This window comes from Lissotriton helveticus, chromosome 1_1 (genome assembly GCF_964261635.1).
Source record: "Lissotriton helveticus chromosome 1_1, aLisHel1.1, whole genome shotgun sequence".
NCBI classification, from domain to species: domain Eukaryota; kingdom Metazoa; phylum Chordata; class Amphibia; order Caudata; family Salamandridae; genus Lissotriton; species Lissotriton helveticus.
In genome coordinates this window covers 2,078,921,235-2,078,943,237 of record NC_136057.1, presented here as the reverse complement: position 1 = coordinate 2,078,943,237, position 22,003 = coordinate 2,078,921,235, and the positions used below count along the sequence as shown (strand labels likewise).

General features: G+C 43.2%; 1 protein-coding gene across 1 annotated transcript in view; it reads right to left on the bottom strand.

The window, feature by feature from the left end:
• Positions 1–22,003, bottom strand: part of ZNHIT6 (zinc finger HIT-type containing 6) — a 360,433-nt gene that overhangs the window by 34,521 nt on the left and 303,909 nt on the right. Inside the window, exon 9 of the mRNA XM_078645491.1 lies at positions 10,015–10,139. Within this exon, the coding sequence (XP_078501617.1) occupies positions 10,015–10,139 (125 nt within the window). The remainder of the gene's footprint in view (positions 1–10,014; positions 10,140–22,003) is intronic.

The window sequence follows — 22,003 nt, the reverse complement described above, 5'->3', positions numbered from 1 at the left end:
TGTTTAAAGTTTTAAGGCTGGTTCTTGGTTAAGAGTCTCCGTAGGTAAGTGAACTGAAAATCGGTATCCCTCCTCTGTGTGTTCCCGGTCGCCGTGTTCCAAAGACAGGTCCGTCTTTGGAACACGGCGACCGGGAACACACAGAGGAGGGATACAGATTTTCAGTTCACTTACCTACGGAGACTCTTAACCAAGAACCAGCCTTAAAACTTTAAACATTCGGATCCCCTCCCGGTACGGTTAAACACCCACACGTGTTTAGTCTCATTTTGGAGCAAACGAGCAACATTGTTGTAATATATCAATACAGCTGTGTGAAACACAGCTTTAAACCCGGAACCAGGGTTCTCTGCTCATTAAATATATTGACAGACCCGTCAATATCTTTACAGGATATTTCTATCAACTCGTATTCATTTTCGCATCAACCCATAGATGCCTGGGTCTTTATACCAGCCCTGAAGAGTCGTGTTGACTCCACTTTAACACGATGAAACACGTGTCGGCTGATTGTGGATCCAATAAAACATCCTTTTGAAAAAGAACACGAACATAGAGATCTGCTGCTTTCTGCTACTTTATTGTCACTTTTGTTTTTATGTTTCACACTGTTTTGTGGTTGCGAGAGCTTTGCTGTTTACAGTTTATGGTAATCCTTTCGATTGTCTTGGAACGGTTTTAGGGTTATTCAGTTTGCCCTTAACGCACCACGCATTAGAACTCATCTCCCCACAGAGTGTAACGTATACTCTAGGTAGAGCGCCATCATCTGAAACTCCTTCAAACCCTATCAGTTGCTTTTCTCTTTATGGGGAGACTGGAGGCGGAGTGGATTTGGGGCCCCAAAGGACAACAATGGATAGATCACATTTATTTTTGGGGTAGATTCATTGATGACTGCTTATTATTTTGGAGAGGGACTTCTGAGGAGTTGGAATCTTTTTTTGAGTATCTTAATACTAACAATTTGAATATGTCATTTACTACCCATTATGACAAAAAGAAATTGACTTTCTTGGATATCCAACTCTTTGTGGAAGATAACAAATTACACAGTCGGATGTTTCGTAAAGAGACTAGTTGCAATGCCTTATTGCGAGCTGATAGTTGCCACCCCAAAAGTCAAATTAATTCTATCCCTTATGGTGAAATGATTAGAGCAAGGAGGAATTGCTCTAAAGATGCTGATTTTCACATGAATGTACTGGATATGGAAAATAGACTTACAAACAGAGGATACACTAAAGATGTGATTAAGAAAGCAACTAATAAAGTTCTGAAATTACAAAGAGACGTTACATTAAAACCAAAAATTAAGAATGATGTATGTAAACCGAATCAGAAAGTAAGAATGATTACTAATTTTGCTATAGGAAGTCATAAATTTTACAACATTATGCGTAAATATTGGCACATGTTGTGCTCTGACAAGGATTTGAGACCTTTTCTTACGGCTAAACCAAGTGTGACTTACCGCAAAGGGATGACTATTGCTAATCTTGTGAGTCCTATTTACCCCAAACCTATAACATTTACGAGTCAAAGTGACTGGTTACGGTTAAGACATAAGGGCTTCTATTACTGTGGTAGTTGCAGTTCTTGTTGGTGGGCGGTGAAAAAAATACTCAAGTTTGAATACAATGAGACTGGTACCTTCTACATAGATACTTTTATCAATTGTGAATCGACATTTGTGATTTATGTAATTGCTTGCACATGTGGGAAGATTTATGTTTGAAGTACAGTGAGGAGGCTTAAAGACCGTATGGTGGAACACTATAGAGCCCTGAAAAATGGAGATACCAGGTATCCTATAGCCTCACATCTGATTCAAAATAAGAATGATTCTTTTAAACATAAATTCTCCTATCATGGTATTGAACAAGTGTCTATGGACAAACGTGGAGGAAATAGGTTGCTAAAACTGAGACGTAGAGAGGCTAAATGGATTATGATCCTTCGAGCAGTAGAAGAGGGACTTAATGTTGACACCGAATTACAGTATTTTTTAGGGGAACGTTAATAACGGGGACTTTTATTTTATTTTTGAACTTAACCTGTGCGTAATGTATATTGTATTCTCTGTTTTATGCTTAGTTGTAAATTTTGTAATTACTCTGTATAACAAGTGAAGAAAAAAAGGATTCTCCTCTTGCCTATGCTATGTCCTTTTGTTTCTGGATTGAGATGCTACAATTACATTTGTGATGTTCTTCATTAGAATTGAGATGTACTATACATCACGATGTAATTAGTTATATATATCTTTTTATGTCAACCAAGAAGAAATTAATGGTGTGACGGGGGGCGCCCATTTGCCTGGACACTGATTCTTGTGCCCCACAAGTTAACAATACTATAATATTCAGCAATAAATTTCTGTTAATTGAACATGAATATGTACTTTAAATGGTCAGACATATTTTTGGAAAATTGTGATTTAGCCCTAATTTAAAAGTCTAGTCAGATATATATCATTCATTAGAGATATATAGTTAGGAAAAGAATGATGATCGGTAATAACGATCTCGAATTTCTATCTCTCATTTATATTTTGCCCATTCCAAGATGGCGGTGATAACTGAGATAGGAATAGCGACTTTTACTAATAACAACTCAAATTAAACCTTATTTTGGCAAACTCAAGTTTATCTAGGATACACAACACCATGAATAATATTTGGAGCCTGAAATATGAATTTATTTAAAATTACGTAAAGTCGGTAATACATGAATAAATATTAAGAAATATAATTTAATTTAGGTAGATAGATTTGGTGTGAGATTGGACCGAATTACAAGTCGGATAATACATTTAAACTTATCAGTTCGGTCCAAAGAGATCACGATCGACGTATAATAAAAACATGGCGGCCGCAATAGACGCCAGTCTACTGAACCCGGTAGGACTGAGACGAGAAACCCGATACGGCTACGATTGTGCCCAGATACTGGGTAAGTTAATGTTCGTAATTTTTGATAGTTGGGCAATATAATGAGAGAAGTAATAGACTGATGTGGTGTCTTATTGTCATAGATACTGAACTTTGATTTTGGGACGACGATCTGATTGGACCTATAATTTGGTATTCGGGTTTTGAAACCGATACAAGGTAAAACACTTTCAGAAATATTACATTTTGTTTGCTACCAGGACGGAAGGTTGTCGTTTTTAGTTATACTTTTGTCAAATAACTTTACAATCACAGAATAACAAATAAGTGTGGTATAGAACTAAATATTAGAATAGGATGAATTTAGAGGTTTTCTTGTTGGGCTCAGGTTTTGGTGTCTGGACTGAGGGTTACCTTATGTCATTCCAGATTTAATTTCTACTTTCATTTTCTATATTCTTCAATTTTGATTATACTGAAATGAGATCTACTTAATATAGGTAAATATTATTTCTATACTTATGGATTTGGCTATAAAACTGAATGTTTTGTGGTTCTAACTTTGACACCGGGAGTCACGTTATTTATATTGGATTTTGCTATACTTGTTATTCACTTATGGTTCTTTGTCTTTATTCTTTCACTTAGGCGGTGATTAGATCTAAATGTTTAAATAATTTTCTGACAGTGAAATTATTTATATTTATGGAATAAGCTTTGTTATATATTTTTCTTATATTGTTTTGGCATGCAGCCCTGAGGAAGTTGTTTTGGCATACGATTGATGCCTGACGAAACACGTGTTGGCTGCAGAACCTATTGTGATTTGGAAAATAAGGCTGCAGAACCTGTTGTGATTTGGAAATAAAAGGACCAACTTCACGTTCTTTGGCGTTTTGATTTGAAATAAGACTGATATCAACGTATGTACTTTGAGACTCTCGAGTTCGAATTGAATTTGTATGAAGATGGATTTGCAACTTTAAAGACTTCAGATTGAACTTTGAATCTAGACACTTTCAATTTTGAGTGCTCGGCAAGAAATTTGAATTTGCATATTCAGAGCATTGCTCATTGAATCTTGGGGGAGTGAGGTAACCTCCCACTCTTGCTTTAGAGCACCTACTGTAATTTGTCCTATTTTGTACTTTGGCCTTACTTTTTGCAGTGCGCCCTTTAAACCTGTTACCTAACTTTGTATATAGGACCTGAGCCAGTGTCAGCATCTTGAACTTCTCCTTCCGGAGGAAGCCGTTGACGTTCCGTAGGTCCAAGATAGGGCGTAGGCCCCCTTTGCCCTTCTTAGGTACCAGAAAGTAGTGGGAATAGCAACCACACCCTACTTCTGGCCCAGGAACGCGCTCGATGGCCCCCTTGGCCAAGAAGGCCGTAACTTCCTCCTGCAGAAGTCGCAAATGATCCCCCGATACACGGTGGTTCTGCGATGGCATGGCTGGAGGAGTCGCCTCGAAGGGGAGGGAGTAGCCCCTTCGGACGATTTGCAGCACCCACCTGTCCGATGTGACAGTGCGCCAGTGGAGGTGGTGATGGCGAACCCTGCCCCCCACTGGCGTCACATGGGCCTGAAAGCACGGGCTAGGAGGGTTTTGAGGCGGATACTGCGGGGGAAGGTGTGGACTGACCTCGCCGTGGCCCCCGACCGCCCGGACGGCGGTTCCCACGGCCGCCACCGCGTTGGGTATTGCCCTGCGGAGCGTGGCTGGCGGCGCGTGTGGGCGCACCCCTTCCGTGGCCACGAAAGGAGTGAAAGGCAGCCGATTGCTGGCGCTGGCCCGAGAGGCCCAAGGACTTGGCCGTAGCCCTGGAGTCCTTAAAGCGCTCAAGCGCATGGTCTGCCTTGTCGCCAAAGAGGCGACGGCCATCGAACGGCATGTCCATGAGTGTGCTCTGGACATCTGCCGAGAAGTTAACGGACCTCAGCCAGGCGTGGCGTCTGACCGCCACCGTCGTTGCCATCGCTCTACCTAGCGAGTCGGTGGTATCCAGCCCACACCTGATGGAATACTTGGCTGCATCCCGGCCCTCCACAAGGGCTTGGCCGAGTTTGGCCCGCACCTCCAACAGACACTCTGGCAGCACCTCCGCTACCTTATCCCACACAGAGTGGGTGTAACGTCCCAAGAGGCAGGCGGTGTTGGAAGACCGCAGGCCCAGACTAAGGGATGAGAAGATGTTCTTCCCATACTGGTCATACCTCTTGGATTCCCTGTCCGGCGGGGCCGACGGGAATGCGGTCTGGGAATTGGAGGCCTGGATGACCAGGCTCTCGGGGGTAGGGTGGGAGGACAGGAAACATGGGTCGCCGGGGCTGGGCGGTGGCGTCTGGCCACGTTCCTATCTACGGGCGAACCCGTAGCGGGCTTGGACCAAGTGCCCAGAAGAACGTCGGTCAAGGCCTCATTAAAGGGCAGCAGAGGCTCGGCCGAGCTTGACTGCGGTTTAAGAACCTCAGTGAGGAGGTTAGTCCTCACGGCCGCGACGGGGAGCTCAAGGCCCAAGGCCTTGGCAGCCCTCATCAGCACCACACTATATGTTGCCCCCTCCTCCGAAGCCACGGTAGGAGGGGAGACAAAGCCAGTGTCCGGCGAAGTGTCCAGACCACTGGCATCCCCAAGGTCACCTGTCCAGTCCTCATGAGACTGACACTCCCTGGTCAGAGGGTCCTCAGACCCCTCCCAGTCCTCTGCATCACCCATCTCCTGAAACTCAGGGTTCTCAACTAATGGGGCCTGTTCATAGAAGTGAAACTCTCCAAACGACGTCTGGAGCGACACCTGAGGGTCTGACGCCGGGGAGGTCGTAAGGTCCACCGGCGACGAACTAGATCCCGAAGGAGGTCCAGCGGCATCCTGCGGCGCCGGGCCCGAAGGCGCCGGAACAACTGAACCCCTCGGCGCCGGGCCCGAAGGCGCCGGCGGCGTCGGGATAACGGGAAACAGCGGCGCCGGGCCCGAAGGCGTCGGCGGCGCCTGGGCCGAAGCACCCGACGGCGTCGGGGCAGATCCCCCCGACCCGCTAGGGGCCCCAGAGGGGTCCGCTGGGCCCGAAGGCGCCGCGGAGCCCGTCGGAGGAGAGAGTTTCCTCATGGCCATGAGGAAGCGCTCGACCTCCTCCGGCGTCGCGTTTAGCCCAGGGACCGTAGGGTATGGGGCTGGACGCGGCGCCCGCGACTCCGTCAGAGCCGCGTGGGTGGTGTCACCCGAACCCCCGGCCGCATCGCGCGAGCGTCGGGGGGAGTCCGAAGAGCGATGACGCCGCTTGGACTTCTTGTGCCGCTTACCTGACGACGACTTCGACCCGGAGGAGTGCCGCCTACTCTCGGAACTGTGGTGGCTCCGAGCCCGCGACCTGTCCCTCGACCTCCCATGGGATCGGGACCTCTCGCGGCGCGGGACCGACTGCCGGAGTTCGAGCCGCCTGGGGGACCGCTCCCGTCTGGCTTTCGAAGAGAGGGCCCGGCAGTCGGAGCAGGCCTTGTCGTCGTGGTCGACGCCGAGACAAGATAAACACACGCGGTGAGGATCCGTGACCGACATCAGTCGGTCGCAATCATCGCAGTGCTTAAAGCCGGGCATCCCTACGGCACCGTCGGAGTCGAAAGACTTCGAGAACAATCAAAAATGATCAAAAAGTTAGTCAAAAAATGACTAGGGTTACTGCTTTTTCCAGATCTGCGCTTGCTGGCGCGGAAAAAAGAAGAACTGACGTCGTCTAAGTACTCCGACGACGTCATCACGGCACCCACGACGAAGGACGCGGAGCCGCAGACGACACCTACCGACGCGCAAGGGTACTGCTACGCAAAAATTTCCGGATCCAGTCTGACGCCTGGGGATATTCTAAGGTAAGGAATCTAATACTAACGTGTCTCTTTCAGATTGACAATTCAGATGCAAACAAAAACCCTGGGTAAAGAACTACATATTCACTGTGGAAAATGAATCAAACCGGATTGGGTAGGAATATGTGGCCTACTAGCAAGATTGTATTTTGTTTCGTAGAGGCCACTGACAATTGTTTATCCATTCATCTGTGCACTAGTAAGTGGGAGTCAAAGATAGCTTGTTTATTTGCCCAATCCTTCAGTATTTTGGCTTGGGTATAGGTTTTGTTTGGGTACAGGTGGTAGCCAATGTTGCAATTACTGAGGAGGATTGAGAGATTGCCACATAGGCACTGAAGAGGTTGGAAATCAAGAAGAATCCTGAGACACCTTTTGTGATATTGTAGAAGAGAACTATTTTCACTTAGAAATAACTAACTGCAGAGTGTCGATATCATGGTCTACTGCAATAAAGGCGACCAACATGTCAATCCATTTAACTCACACTCCCGGTTCTGGTCTAGTGTAGTTACTATCTCATCTCCAAAGTTCTTTAAGGAGCAAGTGGTTCCCATGAAAAGCCTGGAATCCGACTGAGAAGCATTAAGGAGGTTGATGGGTTTTAAGCGGGTAGGAGCCTGAGAATTGACCACTGTGGGAAGGTAGGCTAGTGGCTTGCCTGTAGTATGCCAGGCAGGTTGCCTTAATTCATCCCTAGCTTAATCATCTGGGATTAATGTATCTACATAAATGCTTCACTCAGTTTTTTCCCTCCCCAAAGTAAACGCTCTCAAACATTTTGCCTCACCACCAGGAAGTACTGAGAACTACTCTTGTCAACCCCCGGATTTCCTAAGCCTACATCCATACATACATTTTGCGGAATGTTTTATGTACCAGCACTTTGTATTTGAATAAAAGGAACTCTAGTAGCTCAATGTCCCAGTGTACTATAAAAAACATGTAAATAAGATCATTATTACATAGTCTGAACATTTCAGCATTGCAACTATCTGATAGTGATGGAGAGGCCTAAGACTAGTGAATATCCTGGTACCTTCACCCACAGTGACTGGAATCAAACTTACTTGAATATTCAGATAAAAAATGAATCACTAGGGACCTGTTAAGGAGTGGCGGCATGAGTGAGGTTAAACTGTAGTGTGGTAATTTTGGTAGTGAAGAAAGAGGTCGGTGCGGAAACTGCATCACTGGAGGTGGTGTGGAGGAGCCCAAATCATTTCTAGGATTACAAAAATAACAGAATAGTACTGAAGGATTGGTTATTCCAGTCATTGGTATTTTTTTAATTTAAATAGATAGGGCCATGCTGCTCAATGTCTTTCAGAGAAGAAGAATTTCTGCACACTCAACTGGGAATTTGACTTTACTTAATTCCAGAAAGAGATATCTTGAACAAAGATAACCTGATAAGAATCTGTATACACAGGCTTTCAAGATTAACACATTAGCAAAGAAAGTGAACCAAACCTTTAACAAAAAGCACCATTATTTTTATTCTGTAAAGAATTCAAATCCAACCTATGATGTGAACATTAATAGATTAGGCAAAGACATCTTCTGACAAGTTCTCAAATTTTTGTATACACAAGTGCCACAGAGGCATCACAGAACTGCCACTTTGAGTGTCTTTAGGATACAATACATATGTTAGTTTGTCAACTAGTGCAAACTGAACGGATTAACAGCCAGATTCATAATTGCAAATTGCGCTCGCAAAGGGCCAGATTCTCAGAATCTGGCCCTTTGCGAGCGCAATTTTTGCATTTGGGATTCATCATCCCAAATGCAAAAATCGCTAATAGCAAAATTGCAAAAGTGCGAGGAATTGCATTTAAGGAATCTCTATTTGAGATTCCTTAAATGCAATTCATTTACCATTTTTAAATTGCGAATTCGCAATTTTTGGCCGTTACTTACCGCGAAGTCTGACTTCGTGGTAAATAGCAAAAAATTTGAAAAATGCACTTTAGTGCATTTTTCTAAGTTTTATGTTACACACACACATGTTCTTTGGACATGTGTGTGCGCAACATCAGTCTACATTTTCATTTCAGGGGTGCTACAGGGTGTCCTTTGGACACCCCTGGCACCCTTGAAATCGCATCCTTATTTGCGATTAGCAAATTGCTAATCGCAAATAAGGAATAACTCCCCATTCATTCCTATGGGCCTAATTGCAAATAAGGAATAACTCCCCATTCAAGGCCCATAGGAATGAATGGGGAGTTATTCCTTATTTACGATTAGCAATTTGCTAATCGCAAATAAGGAAGATGTAGGAATCGAAATTTTCTTTGCAATTTCTACATGAATCCCGTTTTGCAAGTCCTTAATAGCGATTCCTTAATATTCGCTATTAAGGACTCGCAAAACGGGACAATGATGAATCTGGCTGTATGTGACTTAAGAAAATCTGCATTAGACACAACAGCGCAGGTCGGGCCTACAAATGTTAAAAGGATCGATCGGTAACTACCTGAAATTATCCTTGAAATACTGGCTCATCATTATAATATTAGTATTTATCAAATGTGATGTGCTCCAAATGGAAGAGTCACTTCACTGTGGAATCATTACAGGTTCAAACAATTTGCAAACAATGGCTGTAAAGATGAAACAGCTGTTTCTTGATAAATAGATTTGTCAAAGGAATGTCGAATCCAACTTAATTCTGGATGTTTATGTTACTGATGTACCATTTAAAATGAGTGCCAAACAAACCTTTTAAAGTTAAACGATTACGTTTGTCCTGTACAGTGCCCCTTCCAACAGATACTGTGGCATGACAGTTGATTGTGAGAGTATAGAAACGAGGAAACCAGCATGTGTGTGGGGGTTTTCTAATTATGAACAGAGAATTCAATGAAATTACTTAAATGTTTTATGGTGCAAACCGAATATCAGATGACATCATTCTTAAGAATCCAATTTTCCTTAAGTGTTTTCACGGTTGAGGATAGCAGAAACCCTGGAATTCATTATCCTTTACATTACCAGAAGCTTTATGTTTATAAGGCAAAATCAGATTAGTAAACAGTTTTAGCATAAACCGGAAGGCTCGGCAAAGGTATGAATAAACAGGCTAATCGTATTTAGAAATATAACCTACAAAGAGGAAGAACTGGCTTGATATTTTACAAAATGCAGAGGAAAATCCACAACAAAGCAGATTCTCATCAACAATACTCACTGTGTACCTAGATTATGTTTATGTGGCAAAAGACAACATTCTGTTAAACTAAATATGCTTACCTTGGCCAAGGACCACAAAATCTTTCTTGAATTCCTTTAATGTCACATGCAAGGTTGGATACTCAATTATGGTCTTATTTTTCAGGTTTTCAAGTAGGCTTTTTCCAGAATCCAGTTCATAATATCTTTATAATATTTGAGGAAAAAACACATGTTTAGGTCACAAATAATTGCATTTCAGTAAACAGGGTATTTTTGAAAATGGTAAGAAATTGCAGGAAAAATAGACGGCAGCGTCCAAACGTACTTTTGCTAACCATTTCCTGACACTCATGTGTAACCACATCCATCTGCTGCACGTTTCAGAACTCGCATACACATTTCTTGCAAAGAAAAGCTTGAAAAATATGATGAATGTCCGAGTGTACAAGATTTGAATAAAACAGTTTCATCTATTACTGAGAACAGAAACAATGAAGTCAATAAATTAGCATTATTTTATGTTAGTCAATCCAGGTTTTTCCCGGTGTCACAGGGCAGAGGCATGTTGTTCGTACCACAAACAGGATAACAGACATCACAGAGTATTTGCAAGGCTCGAGTAATAAAAATGCACCTACCCCTTCATTAGGCACCTGGAGTTCTTATTTCTTATATGAATAGATTTTATTTCGGCCTGGGAGAAGTTTTAATTATTCCAGAAAAATCAGAGTGAGTAGTAGTTTCGTATTTTTGTTTTGCCACAAAATTACACAACTATGAGTAATTTGGCACACAAATTTTACAGCAGGCACACAGGAACAACAAACTTAGCGACCGCAAGTGGCTATTGCTGTTTGTGTTCTGTTGCATTTAGCGCCATTTTCATAGCACAAGCTGCAACCTCGGGTCCATTCTGGACATGAGGGTTCATGTTAAGCTAAGAAATAGCACCAAAAGCTGGGATATTCTCCTCGTGTCTTCTTGCTATAATAGATTTGTGCAATTACGGACAGAAAATTATGCGACTTACACCCACTCAGCCACAGTAGAAAAAGAAACAAGACACCTACAAGTGGGAAGCAGCAGCCCGATGATAACAGAAAATGTTGACCAACACTAGCAGCATGTTCAGTCCAACCTAAATGGCGTTTCTTTGCTTCATTAGTCCCCGCATTAGAGCTGAGGGGTTTATGGATGCTGCAAGAGTATTTTACTATTCTAACACCAGTTCTAAAATATTTGGATAAAGTGCAAATTTCACCAAAATAATCCAGGAGGTGTATTTTTTATTTATGCTTTCGGTAAAATTGAAAATTCCAAGTATAAAAAAAATAATGGGAAGTTGAAAAGTGGCAACTTTACCTTGCTAGAAAGTGTTCCCCTGAGGTTGCCAGAGAAATAAAAAAAACTAGAATATGCCACCGAATATAAACAGTATGGGTGGCCAAAATCCTTACTTTTCAATCAGCAGTAAGAGGCTGCAAATCTCGGGCAATTCCGCTATTCCATCTGTTTTCGAATCCGCCTGTCTCAGATTGAAAAAAATGAAGAATGGAAATGATATGATTTGGAGACCATGAATTCCTCGTCCCTCCTATGGAGGAATCCATGGAACAAGAGTACTTGTACTGTCCAGCACTGCCAGAGGTCAGACAATGTAATTACCACAATAGTAATTACAATGCATTCATTACACTGACCGGTCCCTGGCGGTCCTAGGATCTGTGTAGCAAGTGCCTGATACGGTACTAGGACTACCCTTAATGTCAGGCACAGTATAATGTCTTCAATGTAGGGGAAGATGTTTTAAAGTTTACTGTGACTGGTCCAGAGAATGTATTTATCTTCATACAGTTCACATTAAATTAACCACTTCCACGCTCATGACGAGCTCAGCTCGTCATGAGTTACGACACTCGTACGCTCATGACGAGCTGAGCTCGTCATGTAACGCGGCTTTTAAGAAAACGCAGCGCACAGCAGGAAAACCGCTAGCGCGCATGCGGTTAAATATACCGCCTGACCACTCACAGTGCTCTAAAAGCAACGGCTCAATTCCACTCCACTGGTGGAAAAGAAAGAGTTCCAAAATTCTATGTTAGGACAGAAGGTAACGATTGTGCATTTTTCTTTCTTCATTTCGTAAGCCAACAAAACTGTAACACCATATTACCATGATGGACTACATATACCATGAGCCCATACATAAAAATCATTAGTTCCACATTCAATCAGGCAGTAAGAAATCCAATATAACAAACTTCAAGAAACAGCATTTGCTCTTTCTTTGCTGCTCAGCAGCCAGACACATTGTTACATATCTGTTAGGTGGAATTGAGGGCTTACACTGCACTTTACTGTTTAATATGATTCGCTCTCAGCTTCTTGTGTGCTCATTTTTCCCCATTTGTTGCAGCCTTTTCACCCGCAAGCATCCTATGGCTGTAAGGGGGCGGTCCAATGTGCCCCGCAGACTAGAGAGCACTCTGGCCAGCCCAAGTCTGGTGGTGGCGTGTCATCTAGCTAGTGCACATCCCTATCAGTGGTCAGGACACCGAGACTGAGCTGTAGATGGCTGTGGCATTCCAGACCACTAGGAGGTAAAGGGGGGGGAGAGAGAGAATGCTTTTTCCCTTCATCTTCTTGTTCCAGGCAGTAGACAGCCAACGTTAACAGTGCTGATAGTGGTCCTGAGCTGTTGAGCATTAGCATCCTGGTTTTCTTTTTTCTTTTTTAATTTGTAATTAGCCCTAATTTAAGAATCCAGGACTAGCTGTCAAGCCTTTATTTGCAGAGGATGAGTCTGCAACCCTTCAAGAGGGTTTGGGAGTATTTTATTGCACTGTGGACCCCAATATTGGGGATGGTTCAGGGATTCCTGATGATGAGTATGAAAGTAGCACTAAATGCTTGGATGCAGGGGCCAAACGTCCAAGGCTAGATGACAGGACCCCAGCAGGTCCATCTGACAAGGAGACTGGATATGTTGTAAGCAGAAAACATATACCACCACTGTTCCTCTGAGTAAACTCCAGTTGATGAAGTAGTACAAAATGTTGGCCTCAGCTTACACAAAACTCTAGAGAAGGAAGTGAGAAGCCACCTCAGGGTGAACTGTTCCAGACCCTTTCTTGAGGGCAAGTTCCACCTAACCTCCGAAACAGATGGGAGATGGCGACTTACCAGCTCACTTTTTAAAGGACTCTTCTAGGAAAGCTTATCAAGAAGAGCTTCTGGGCAAAGAAAAAAAACCTTCACCCGACTGAGAAGGCCAAAGAGACTTTCAATATGATAACATCAAATATCCTCTCTGGTTGACCACAGTCTGAGATCTGCTTCTTGGGGAATTGAAACAGTGCCCTTACAACAGAATGCCACAGCTGACTCATTAGGAAAGACCCCAAGTCTAGGGGAGTTAACAACTTCAAACGCAGGACATGAGGGGTCTCTTCGGAGATCCCTTCATAAAGGACCTTGGAAAATTTGTCACCACCATCTCGTCCCTTGATAGGAGGACTCTCAGATAAAGAAACCTTTTCCCTCACCAAAAGTGGGAGGAAGGCTGGGTTTATTCCTTCATGGGTATCAGCAAATACCCAGAGATGCATGGGTCTTACAAACAATAGACCTAAAGAACTTCCCTTCAGCTTTTCAGGCCAAGACCGCTCTTTTTTTCAGGGGCAGACAAAGGCCTTTCTCACTCAGGAGGTACAGGGACTACTATGGACAGGGGCCATAGTGTGTACTGCCCTTCATGTAAATGTACAGGAATTTATATAGCGCCAATCACCGAGCGGTTTCTAAGCGCTTGCTTAGGGAACCCGTCCTGGTATTCCCCTGTGAGATAACCCCGGCAGAGTATCCACAAGGTGAAAGCCAGGCATCCCGCCGCGAGGGGCCGTTGTGGAGATTAAGCAAGCTATTGCCCAGAGTCGCAGAGTGTGAACCCGTGAATCAAGTAGGCACCGGAGCGAGAATTGTCGAGTCCATGGACATTTTAGGACTCAAGACCCCGCTGAGCCGGGAATTGAACCCTAGTCCAGGGCTGACCTCTGCTTCCAGGTCTGCCTCCTCTAACCAGTGAGTCACACTTCTCCACCACCCTCCTTCATCCAGGAGGGTTCATGAGCAATCTCTTTTTGATCCGCAAGAAGGACAAGACCCATCGTCCAGTTATCAAGCTGCGGAAACTCAACTAAGGGTTTGTATACTTTCATCTTATCCTCCACATTGGAAATTTCCTCACTTCTTACTGAAGTCACAGACTTAAGGATGCTTTCACTCAATGAGAGGCAGGGTGCAGAACTGTGATTTCCCACCCTTTTCAATGATCACAAGATTGTTAGCACAGACAGGCTTTTTTCAAGTGATTGTTATTGAGATCCCAAGTTCGGTTTCCCGTTCTCCTGCAACTTTCTTGCGATTCCCAATCCTTGTTCCTCTGTATCCAATATTCTGAAGGATATCAGAACCACTGGTACCAATTAGTCATGGTGGGATTTTTACACTGCAGAGTATTACCGCGGCCACTGGGAAATCATGGGACTTTCATTCCAAGCCTCAGACTTTATTAAGTAGGCCTAATCAGAAACCACTGTTAAGAGATACAGTTCGCCCAGGAGGCCAATTGGTGGTTGTGACAGAGCTGTGATCCTGTGGGGACCGAGGTGATCAATATTTTGAATTTCCTTTACAAAATGGTTGAAATGAGGAGCTGATAGATGAGGTCAGATCACCTGGAGTCCGCCATCTATTGATTTCCATTAGGAATCCTTTTGAACCAGTATCTTTTCCAACACGGCAAGATGGATACAGTGGATCATGGGAGAATCGGGATTGAGGTCTTCATTTTGGGGCCCATTTTGCATAATGGGCTATGGCCTATTTAGAGTTTTCTCTGGGAGGCCAACTAGAAGATATTAAGAATGCAGCGGACTGGTCCATGGAATCAACCTTTAAAAAGTTTTTTTTTCCAAGCTAAGCGTGGGAGTGGCTTCTTTGGTTGTCAGTAAACTTTGTTTATTCATAAACCTGAAGACTAGTCCTGTCAGAGAATGAAACATTTCCAAGTTAACCTGAAGAAAAGTTGCAATTCTATGGCGGACAAGCTTCGGTCACTCCCACCCTCATAAACTAGTCATGAAACGATGTTGGGTAGAGTTATGTTTCTTAATATCTGGTAACAAAATACATGCATACATTAATGGAAAATCTCATCATTTATAGGAGATGTATATGAAAAACCATGTTGTCATTCATGTGTGGCATAGTAATATAAAAACTTAAAAACTCTCCTTGTCTGAACAGAGACAGAACACACACATGATTTCCATCGAGGATACAAATTTGTTCTGAGAGTAACTCAAATGCAAGAAGAGTTCAGTTTCTTTAAGATTGTTATATTGAATGTGTTGCTGTCTGATTTGGATCTATAAATCATGGCCTTCTTTCTATGTACTAATTGGATTGCCTACAACATAAATGAAGAAATATAATTGCATTTGTGTCCTCAATAAAATTGAAAATGTCCTTCATATTAGCTAGGAAGTTTTCCATTCTACCAAAATTTTCACTTAGCTCTAATAAATGGAGTAGACTAATGTAAATCACCTGAGGATAGTAAGTACCCAATACTGATCCTGTTGTGATTGGCACAGTTTGTCATACTAAAGCTTCCCTGATGCAGGAAGGCCAGAGGTCTTGGACTGAACAGAATATCTGGTATGGAACCCTGTCTCTTAACCATTTGTGGAAGGGTCAAGAAAGGTTTTGCTTATTTTTTGGTTTAATGCTGTTTGGTGTCAGAGTGCATTCCTAAAAGGACTTCTGGATGTTAACTGGAGGACAGGATCCAAGAGTGGCCTTTGCCTTGTAGTACCTCTGCTTTTTCCCATTCCACTAGGTTTTAATGGATGCATAAGAGTGCAGGCACAGCACTATGCACAAGATAGGAATCGCCTCCACTGTTTCCTCTTTTGCGAAAGCATGTCTCTCACCAATGCAGCATCCCTAACCCTCCCAATCTGCTAGACCAAACAGGAGGCTTTGTTCACGTAACTAACACCCAGAGAAGGAGGAATGCTTGACCTCTCGCTGAATAAGCTGCATCACATACATATAAACTGACTCCCTTCCAAGGTGCAACAGCAGTCTGGCATATCACCCACCAGGTGGGGAACAATTCTCTATGAACAACTGCAACAATCGGCCTAGTGCCGGGGAGTGTGACACAGGGTCACACATATTCTCCACCAACACAAAGCAGATGCCAGGGGATCTTGTCCTGATGATAGTTCACAGAGTGCAAGCATACACAGACGTGTTACTACCCAAACAGAAGAAGCAGTGGTTATGCTGGACAGCTCCTATGAACAGCTGGTGACAGAAAACATGTGGATTAAACCCGAAAAACACTGCTGCATAAGCAACCTAGATTGCAAAGAGAACACCACAGAAAGAAAAACAGCAAAAATCCTTGGGTGAAAATAGAGCTGGTGTAATCAACTGCTTACCAGGAGAAAGATTCTGTTTCACATGCCGGGAGGAAAAAGGGGAAATAGTGACAGGGTGCACCCAAGATATAAAGAGGTTTTCCCAAGAGTAGAGGTTTTATAAGTAGACAAAATGGTTTACTTTGCAGCACAGCATTCTAAATAAATTGATAAAAGCCATGGGTTTTAATACCTCAGGATCTGACACAGCAGAGGGGGAGCATCAGTTACCTGTATTAGCAAATGCAAATGCTGTAGGATTCCATGAAGAAAATGGGCTAGGAGTCCAGAGCTCATTTAGCACTGAAAGGAGCTATGTGCCCCCAGTCCATGGGGACTGTCCCTACACATATGGCCAGTAAAGCCCATCACTCAAGATGTTTTACTTCTGCGAGGTCCGCAATACCAGTAGGCACTGAAGCAGATGAAGGAAAAAGAAGTAGGATCATGCAATCCTCATTTCCCTTGCCCTAAATGTACCTCGTTGTTTTTCTGAGCAGAACAATAATACAATTACATTCTGTTTGAGGACATTATTGGTCGACATAAGCAGGTCCTGGATGGATATTTTAGGACGAGGAAAAAACCTGCACAAAGACTGCACAGATATGCCGGCACTCCATTATCAGTACAAACTATTCTCAAATATCTATTGGGGTAACCTACGCATCTAACAAAGAACTATGAAATACATCTGGATCCGCAGAATAACTAAACAAAAGATGGAGAGGATAAAGAGTGGAAGATCTCTGCCCCATCATCAGCCTTACCTTTTAAACTATAGATAAAATTCCAAATCAAAAAAGTTTTATTTCCACCACCACCACAAGAGCCTTGCATGCGAGGAGCTAAAGGGACTGTGATCTATTACATTAAATGGGAGATAGGACAACCAAGTCTGCATTTAAGAATCCAGATTTCTCAAATGATAAAAAAACAAGCATTTGCAATGCAATAGGTCTCGCATTAGGAAAGTTTGAGCTATTGGTATTGTAAATGAATGTATGACGTTACAACGAATTCCGTTGCAACGCATGCCTTTACCACGCATGCGTTACAACGGAATTCTTCACCACGCATAACCTTTACCTCGACTACTTGCGTGGTGACGTCATACGTCGTTAAGAGGAAACTGATTTTTTTTCCCCGATTTCTCTTAAACGACGCTGATTATGTGCAGTTCCCGACGTGACTTCTGGTGAGTTTTTTTATTTGGGGGGGAGAACCCCCAAGCCCCCCCGTTTTACTTTTTACCTTTACCACATATGCCTTTACTACAAAACTCGTAGTAAAGGTATGCGTGGTAAAGGCTTTAGTGGTAACCAAGCATGCGTTGTACTGCATGCGTGGTTAAAGATTTCGTGGAAACGGCTTCGTTGTAAAGGCCGTTTCCCATTGTAAATGACACGTTTTATTTATGTGTTTGTTTTGAAAATAGCGAAATTAATAGCTTTGTCATTTACAATGCCAATACTTTTAACTTTTGCAAATGTGACATCTATAGCATTTGTAATGTAAGATGTTTTGTATTTACGTGACTTAGATGTATTGATATTACAAATAACAATGGCTTTTAAATTTTTTAAATAATTAATACTTAAATAAAAGTTATTGTAATTTATAATGGCAATAGCTTAAACTTTTGGAAATAACTTGTGAAGATTATGTTCAGTGTATTTTATTGTGACGAAAATCCAAGGACAGAAGTGAAATATTAACATCTTTTTGTGACATTTGTAATAAAGCTTGAAACACTGAGAGAACATATTTGAACCAGTTGTTGTTGATTGGTTTCACAGATTGATGCTGTGGTGGCGCTGAGTGATGTTGTGGTGGCGACGAGTGATGCTGTGGCGTTCAGTGATGCTGTGCTAGTGCATAGTGATGCTGTAGTGCCCCTGAGTGATGCTGTGGTGGTGCGATAGATAGAGTGAGGGCAATAGATAGATAGATAGAGGGAGGGCGATAGATAGAGTGAGGGCGATAGATAGAGTGAGGGCGATAGAAAAATAGAGTGAGTGAGATAGATAGATAGAGTAATGGCGATAGATAGAGTGAGTGTGATAGATGTGTGTGGTTGTGTGTGTGTGGTTGTGTGTGTGGTTGTGTGTGTGGTTGTGTGTGTGGTTGTGTGTGTGTGTGTGGGTGTGTGTGTGGGTGTGTGTAGTTGTGTGTGTAGTTGTGTGTGTAGTTGTGTGTGTAGTTGGGTGTGTGGTTGGGTGTGCGGTTGGGTGTGCGGTTGGGTGTGCGGTTGGGTGTGCGGTTGGGTGTGCGGTTGGGTGTGTGGTTGGGTGTGCGGTTGGGTGTGCGGTTGGGTGTGGTTGTGTGTGGTTGTGGCTGTGTGTGGCTGTGGTTGTGGCTGTGTGTGGCTGTGGTTGTAGCTGTGTGTGGTTGTGTGTGTGGCTGTGCACCCCAGACTAAAATGGATTGAACCTATTTGCCAACAAATGGGCACACAGAATTACCGGGTTGCCTTGCGCATTCTTTAAATCGGACACTAGACCAGTCTTTGCTTGTGCAGTCACCAAGTTCCTTGGCCATATGTGGAGCATTAGGAAAAATGCACAAGAAGATAGCTCATGAAGTAGGCTGACTCCTCCCACTTATACTGTTGCCTGTGCCCTAAGTAGCCTTTGCCATAACTCGCTTTTAACCCAAAAGTAATGGAACTGGGCCATAAAAAGAGCCTTGGAGCAATGCACTGTACAGATAATATTTAAGAATCCCTCCCTATATAACAGAAATGTTGGCTCTGATAAAACAGTTAATAAGCAGGAGGCTTCACTGTGTATAATTCAGCATTGTGACATTCGGCCGTTTTTTTTCCTTTGCACACATGCTCTCTGTTAACTTGTAAAGGACTAACTTTTTAAGAATTCTAGTATGAATTTTTATTCTCTTTTAGTACAACTACAAAGTCAAACCTATGAACTTTATTATTTACTCAGGTAACTGCACTATTATGACGGTTTTTCCTTGAGCTCGCTTTTAAAGATTTTGTATATGTGAAAACGTTGAAGGCATGAATGCCGAAATAAAGTTTATATTACAAATAAGGGGATAATTGAGTGTTAATTTTTTTATGTTTCTAGTTAGACTGCTGGTGTGGTGAAACAGAACTTTGAAAACGTTGGGTGGCCCGATTACCCCAAAGATAAAAAATAAAAAGAAAGACCCGATGCCAAGATCTGAAAAGTCAGGTCTTAATTGTACTCTTCACGGTATCTGAAAATCTGCTGATCATAAAGGAAAGTAACCTTTGTGTGCTCTCCGAACAGCTAATCCAAGCCACACCCAATACGGCAACAGTAAACAGAATGCTGCAAAACTCGTCACAGTGCAACCAAAAAACGTGCACAATTTTGTCCAGAAAAGATCCTAAACTAGCTGAAATGCAACGTGGAGACAGAGTTCATTAATCAGTTTGGAAGTTCCACACACAATATGCAGCTCCAAAGAACTTATTTCATCGGAGTTCGCGAAGCACCACAAACTGACCACAAGATGTGCAGGCTACTTTACATAACACTTTATAATAATAATTTCTACACGTCCATTAGCCGCTCTCCCCCGTTGCATTTAAAGTGACTTGACGGGTGAAGCAAAAACGGACATCAGAACAAAACAATCCCAGAGGACGGGCAGCAACCCCTCCAGTATGCCACAAAGCTATCGCGGGATGGTGGTGTGTCTGTGGCATCCAAACAGCCCCCTCCACAGCTTCCTGCCAACGGGACCCCACAGCTGTCCCCCCCACCGCTTTCCATAACCGAGACCCAGCTGATTGTTCAATATGGCCACGGCATTGCAACCTGTGCAGCACGGAAAGCGAGGGGCACCGTCCTGCCGATAATGAGCTATTTTCTATCTTTGATGCCTTAATTACCCACGTTATAGCGATTAAAGGGAAAGAAATGAAAGAAAACATGGGAGGAAAATCGTAACCGTTTTTTTCAGTTTTGTGTTGCTGAAGGGTGACTACCTAATTATGGAAAACAACCAGTTGTCTCCTGAAACCTCATTGACTCTTCGATGTTCAGTGAATATTGAATATTAAACATGGTGCTCAACGGGCCAGTCATGTACAAGATGCACGTCTACGTAGACTGCTGGAGCTCTCACAGGTATCATCTACTTTGGACAGGGTTCTTCTCCAGAGACAATGGGCATCGCCTAAAGTTACGTCGATGTGCACCACCTACAAAGGGGGTGAAGGAGTGTGTGTCAGGCAGATGTCTCGTGCAATATTGTGACAAAACTTATAGCTCTTCATTACCCTGACAAAGCGCTGAAGCTCATTAGCAGAGGGGTAGCTCGCTACACCAATATATAGTGCTTCTTTCTCTGACAAGGCCCTGAAACTCATTAGTTTTCTGCACCAAACACTATTCAATTGTACGGACAGCAAGGCCTGCAGGGTCGGCAATATTTGGGTATCACTTGAAACCAACAGGAGGGCTATTTTATGCCAGCATCCAATGCACAGGGGCAGCTCCACTAACCACCTTGTTAAGGGAGGCTGGGCACTGCTCATGCCAAAAACAGAATTACGATGCAATTATAAATCTAATAATTTGCAGTTAAACAACATGCCCAGTTGGCTTACTCCCTCCTTGGCTCCATATCCGACCCTAACAAAAGGACAGGCTAAGAAAATAATGTTTAGTGCCCCTTTTCTTTCCTGGTCTTGCTCAGGTAGGACAAGCCAGACGCGACTTGTATTAATGACCACACGTGATGTTTGCAGCAGGGATAAAGGCTCTACTAAGACCCAGCACGTGGCAGCTACTGGCTGATCATTGTCTGCGGGGTTATGGTTTCAGATGCTAATACCTGCACTGGAACAACAATCACAACAATCAATTAAAGAGGCCGATTTTCTATACATGCAGGCACTGCACTCAACACGTAATAGATATAGAATAGTTAACAAACAGAAAAGTGCATGGTAATGTGTGAAAAACCTAGTGTTTCTTGGGCTGCCGATGCTTGTCAGCATGACTCTAGAAGCAATTGTGTCCTTCCGTCACTTGCAACCCACCAGACTTGGCCTGGGGGCGTGCCCATAATAGGATAGGCAGGTGCAATTCACAATAAAATAATCAGGACAGGTTCTACTCCGCTTATGTCTGCATGGAAAGAGTTAGGGACCCTGATTTTATATATTGTTTCTTTCGGCAATTTAGCTTCCAAGCAGTCTACGTTTGTGAAGACAGAAGTCAGACAGCTTAGTTGACAGCCTCTGATAGAGAAAACTCGGACTAAGCGTTCTCTTGTGAAAGACAGAGCCTCACATGCACACACACAGAGCTAGCACTGAGAGCGGCCAGAAGGCAGCGTAAGTGTCTAGACTTTCCAACAGTAGTAGTAAGAATAAGAATAAAACTATTAGAGGGGAAGAAAAACAAGAACATCAACAGTGGACACTCTTATGAGTAGGTTTCTGCCACTGCTGTGTTCTTATAGTACCTAAATAAACGTTACTTATATTACCGACCTCGGAAGGATGAAAGGCTGAGTAAAGAGCTGGATTCCAACACGCGAGATGAAGGCTTCACGTGGATCCATCTCATGGT